The 5,621-nt window shown below is 41.0% G+C and overlaps 1 protein-coding gene across 1 annotated transcript; it reads right to left on the bottom strand.

The window, feature by feature from the left end:
• Positions 1-3,189: 3,189 nt before the first annotated feature.
• On the bottom strand, positions 3,190-5,285 carry LOC306893954 (uncharacterized protein). Its single transcript, XM_079456147.1, has 6 exons — positions 5,011-5,285; positions 4,379-4,474; positions 4,062-4,295; positions 3,842-3,982; positions 3,673-3,723; positions 3,190-3,546 (listed from the first exon to the last, which is right to left on the bottom strand). The coding sequence occupies exons 1-4, from the start codon at positions 5,236-5,238 to the stop codon at positions 3,899-3,901; spliced, it is 642 nt and encodes a 213-aa protein (XP_079312273.1). The 5' UTR covers positions 5,239-5,285; the 3' UTR covers positions 3,190-3,546; positions 3,673-3,723; positions 3,842-3,898.
• Between the last annotated feature and the right edge of the window lie 336 nt (positions 5,286-5,621).

The following is a 5,621-nucleotide window of genomic DNA, read 5'->3' as shown; positions in this document are numbered from 1 at the left end:
GTTTCTATGGTGGGAGCATGGAGACCTTGATCATGAGCCTAAGGAATATCAGATGGCAGTCCATCTCTTCGGCGCTGCTTCCTCTCCAGGGTGCGCTAACTTTGGCCTGAAATATCTTGCCCAGCAATACAAAGCACACTACCCTTCTGCAGCAGCATTTGTTGAAAATAGTTTCTACGTCGATGATGGGCTTGTGAGCGTTCCCACAGTTAAGGAGGCCTGTGAACTGATAGTTGAAGCACAAGAGTTGTGTAAAAGAGGAGGCCTACGACTCCATAAGTTCAATTCGAATAAAAATGAGGCCCTTCATTGTGTTGAGGCATCCGAAAGAGCGTCAAGGGTCAATCGTCTTGACCTCAATCCTGATTCAGCCTCCATAGAATATGCACTGGGTATTCAGTGGTTAATTGAAAGTGACAGTTTCAGTTTTGACATAAACATGAAAGACAGGCCAGACACACGCCGTGGCATTCTATCAGTCATAGCTTCCTTGTTTGATCCTCTGGGCTTTGTGGCTCCATTTGTTCTAAGTGGAAAGTGCATTCTGCAGGAACTATGTCGTCGGAGCATTGGATGGGATGATCTGCTTCCTGAGGACTTGCTCTTACGGTGGGAGGAATGGAAGGCTGGTCTTCGAGTCCTTAAAGTAGTCTGTATCCCAAGATGTTATCACCCACAAGACTTCGGCAAGATTGTGAATGTAGAATTGCACCACTTTGCAGACGCTAGTAGTGTAGGCTATGGTGCATGTTCTTACCTTCGATATAAGGATGTCAGGAACAAGGTTCACTGCAGTTTCGTCATGGCAAAGGCTAGAGTTGCACCGTCAAAGATTACAAGCATTCCCCGTTTAGAACTTTCAGCTGCTGTGGTTGCAGCCAGATTGAGCGTTTTGCTGAAATCAGAGCTAAATATGAAGATTGATGAGGAATTCTTCTGGACAGATTCTCAAGTCACTCTAGCATATATCAACAACGAAGCACGGAGATTTCATATCTTTGTGGCGAATCGTGTTCAGCTTATACGAGAGTGCACCAATCCGAGCCAGTGGCATTATGTTGATACAACGGAGAACCCAGCGGATCACGCCTCTAGGGGGCTCCGTGCATCAGACATCTTATCAACAACCTGGCTATCGGGTCCTGAATTTTTGTGGAAGGAAGAGGTCCACCTGGAACCTACCTCGTCCCCCGACCTGTTGGTTGGTGACCCAGAGGTTAAAACCACTCAGGCATTTGCAATAAGAGTGACCGATTGCATGAACATGCTTGATCGCCTGTCTCGTTTATCCTCCTGGACAACGCTCCTTAAGGTGGTGTCAAGAATAAAAAGACTAGTGCCTGGACGAAAGTGTCAAACTGATGTTGTGACTGTCAAAGAGCGCGAGAGTGCTGCCAAAGCAGTGATAAAACTTGTACAACAGCAAGCATTCAGTCGAGAGATAAAGGCACTTGGAACGGGGGAAAGTCTTCCATGTTCTAGTTCTCTTTTTAGTCTTGATCCCATTCTTAAGGAGGGCATACTTTGTGTTGGCGGAAGATTGAAACATTCATCGCTTAGTGAAGAATTCAGACACCCGTGCATTCTACCTAAGGACAGTCATATCACACAGCTTGTACTGTCGCACTATCATTCACAAGTATGCCATCAAGGTCGAAGTCAAACTCAAATGGAGCTTAGAGCAAATGGATACTGGATCATCGGTGGCAGCAAGTTGGTTGCGAAATTGATTCACATGTGTGTTCAGTGCAGGAAGCTGAGACGTCCGGTAGAAGAGCAGCGCATGGCTGAGCTTCCTAAAGAGCGTGTTGAAGCATCTGCCCCATTTACATACTGTGGAATGGACTGCTTTGGACCATTTGTCATTAAAAGATGCAGAAAGGAGTACAAAAGGTACGGCTTGATATTTACCTGTTTCTATTCCCGAGCTGTCCACATCGAAATGTTAGAAGATCTATCCACTGACACCTTCATCAATGCTTTACGGTGTCTCATCAGCCTAAGAGGAGTAGTGCGCCAACTGTACAGTGACCAAGGCAGGAATTTCATAGGAGCTAGGAACGAATTGAAAGAGGCACTTAAACAGTGTGACAACCAGGCTTTGGAAACGTTCCTGGCTGAGCAACAGTGTGAGTTTGTCTTCAATGCCCCGTCAGCAAGCCATGCTGGTGGAGTTTGGGAGCGCCAAATACGCACTGTTCGAAGTGTGCTGGATGCTACTTTGGCCCAAAGTTTGGGAAGGCTTGATGATTCCTCCCTTAGGACACTCTTTTACGAGGCCATGGCCATTGTTAATAGCCGCCCACTGACAGTAGATGGAATAAATGATCCCAACTCTCTTGAACCGTTGACGCCTAATCATCTAATCTTAATGAAGTCAAAAATTGCTCTTCCACCACCAGGGAAATTTGAGAGAGAGGATGTATACTGTAAAAAGCGATGGCGCCGCGTTCAATATTTGATTGAGCAGTTCTGGAGTCGATGGAAGAGAGAATACCTTCAGAACATTTCCACACGACAGAAGTGGCATGTGGCCCGGCGCAATCTCAAAGTGAATGATGTGGTCATTGTAAAGGAAGACATCCTCTCAAGAAACCAGTGGCAGTTGGGGCGAGTAGTGGAAACCTTTATAGATAGTGATGGTTTAGTGCGGAGAGTCAAAATACGAGTTGGAGAACAGAAATCAGAAAAGCATCAGTGTCCATCTAAACCTTCTGTTATAGAGAGGCCCATTCAAAAGTTGGTGCTGCTTCTTGAAAGTGAATAGTGATAAAGTATATGTTCTCACATACATATAATCCATCATAGTAACATAACTCTATGTCTGTTGCACAATTGTCCAACATTTGGGATAGTAAGTGGTCTAAAAGATCTTAAGAATCATGTAAGAGTTATTTGGTGTTGCAATTATTATGACATGATTGGTGGGAGTGTAAAGGACCACTTTAGAATTTTAAAGTGTTGGGTTATTGGTAAATATTTGTAAACGTTTGTAATTTATTTAAATAATTCTTATTTAAATAATTATTATATTTTGTACGTGATTGACCGGAAATTCTGTGCACCTGTGGTGTTGGGGTTTGTCCCTTTGGTGGCACCGTAGTTTGCACAGGCTAAGATGAGCTTTTACGGTGGCTGTCTGGTGTGAATGACACGCAGCTGTGTTCGATCTTATATGTATTTTTATCTGAGATTGTTTATACATGGACTTAAACAACTTGACGCCCGTTTCATGACGGAAGAAAGGACTATCTTATATTGTTTGCATTCCTTGGTGAGCGCAGCGAGGTATGATATGTTTCATTCATAAAATTGTTTGCACATATGTATGCTTTATTTTTCCGTGTAATAAATGTTTGTGTACTTAATGACTTTGTAACCGTGAGAACAAGTGTGCGAAATGATTGTTGTATGTATGTTTTTAATACAGTTTTCACGGTGCAAAGGTGAGGATGAAGTAAAAGGATGAACGTCATGTTGGTTTGACGAACGAAATAAATAAACACCTTACGCATCAGTCGAGACTCTCTTCTTTGGATCCAAGGGCTGTAACACACGGAAACAAACTACCAAAATGATTCCTTGATTTTCATACAATGATCCTTTCAAGGATTGTATAATCTGCTTTATGAAAGTTTTTAGTAAACCAGTTTATTTGTCTTAGTAACTTACATCGTATCATTTCTTCCCTGCTTCTGTCTTCAGGGGTCGGACTGACTGGCACTGTGAAAACCAAATGACACCCGATGTTTAACTTTACTGTGAAAAAATTGAATTCTACATCTATAGATTCTACAATGATGCTCAATATCTGAAAATGAATTCATATACGTCTTTTTACCAGAAATCTCTACGCAGAAACGCTGCAGATTCTCTTTGAATTGAGAGAGAATTGATGTTATATCTTCCTCGAAACGAGACATCTCGTCAGAAGTGACACTGATGTTTTTGTTGATCCAGAGACAAAGAGACACTGGAAACTCTACAGACACACACAGACAAAAGATGAAACAAAACTACAGTCATACTGTAATCTTTGTATCTGTTTGTGTTTTATTAACCTGGAGTAACTCAGTGTGATCTTCTGTTGGTGAAAGTTTCTCCAGCTCAGTGTTTTTCTTCGTCAGATCATCAATCTTCTGCTTCAGTCGCTCCACACTTGTTTTAGCTCGATTCTCTGCAGCAGTCTCATAATATCTCATCAGCTCTCCCAACTGATTGCTTTTTGTCATATCGAATGACTTCATGTCCTTTAACTTCGTCCTAGAGTCCTCATATGCTATCTTTGCATACCCCTGTTACACGGACACACACACACTATTGTTACTGCGAGACACAGTGAGCTTCAGTGATGCTCAAACATCTCATCACATCTCACCTTATAAGACGCCAAGATTAAGCTGACCTTCTGATGATCTCTCTCTTTGTCATTTATCACCCGCTGGAGTTTCTTTTGTGTTTTTACCAACTCACTCTGAAACATTAACCACAATGACTTTGAGATGAAATTGACCAGAACTCTATTTAACTCACTAGTATATACGGTGACGAATAAAACGAAACTAAACGAAAACACTTTGAAAATGAAAAAAATCTTCCTTTGGATTATGTTCAGGGTTTAATGATACACTCAAACTGGGCTCACCATTAGAATTATTATACATCTTTTTCAACCAAATGAAGATTTTTTTTTGATATGACATAAGTAAATAAGATATTTGTTTCAAATATCGTGAAACTATCGTAACTGTGAACGTATCGTATAGAGAGCCGAGTGTATTAATATGACATATCGTGATACAAAAGCTAAAAAGACATTTGTTTAAATATTGCGATACAACCGTAGCCGCAAACGTATTATCGCATCAATATGACATGTCACTGTACATAAACTAAAAAGGCATTTGTCTAAACAATGTGATACTATTGTAATCATGAACTTATTATCATTTCAATACGACATATCACGATACAAATAAAAAAAGACATTAGTACAGACGTCACACTCACTACATTCACAAACACATAAGCCATCACATCCTTCTTTAAAACATGTCTTAGACTGAAGGGTTGTCTGCACTGAGGGCAGCTGTAGATTCCCTTATGACCTTCTTGATCCCAGCAGTCTATGATGCAGTCATCACAGTAAGTGTGTCCACAGGGAATAGTCACTGGATCCTTCAGTCGATCCAGACACAGTGAACACATGAACTTATTCTCTAAAAAACCTTCTGCCATTTCCCACAGAGAGAGAGATCACCGCAGCTTCACAACACTTTACTGTCTTTCTCCCTGAACTGCTTGCGCTTTTAAAGAATCTTCTTGATCACATGTTTGACAAACAGGTTATTCTCTTCCTGAGAAAATTCTTTATTGTAATAAAATTCTGTGTTAACCTCACCGGTTCTTCTGCTTATCATGACAGCTGTTTTTGGTTTTCTTGCCATTCATAGTGCTTTCTTTTGAATAACTGTTAGTACATTTTATTGTACAGTACGTGTCAAGAGGAAATCTAGATAAGTTAAACAATACACAACAGAACATGTGAAACTGTGATGTGGAAGAGAATAAATCATGTTTGTGTGTTGTTTCTGGTTCTTTTGTTCCCATTTCATCATCAG

The sequence above is a fragment of the Barbatula barbatula genome (genome assembly GCF_947034865.1).
Source record: "Barbatula barbatula genome assembly, chromosome: 5".
In the NCBI taxonomy this organism is placed as follows: domain Eukaryota; kingdom Metazoa; phylum Chordata; class Actinopteri; order Cypriniformes; family Nemacheilidae; genus Barbatula; species Barbatula barbatula.
The sequence above is the reverse complement of the archived record's forward strand: the minus strand, read 5'-3'. Positions and strand labels throughout refer to the sequence as shown.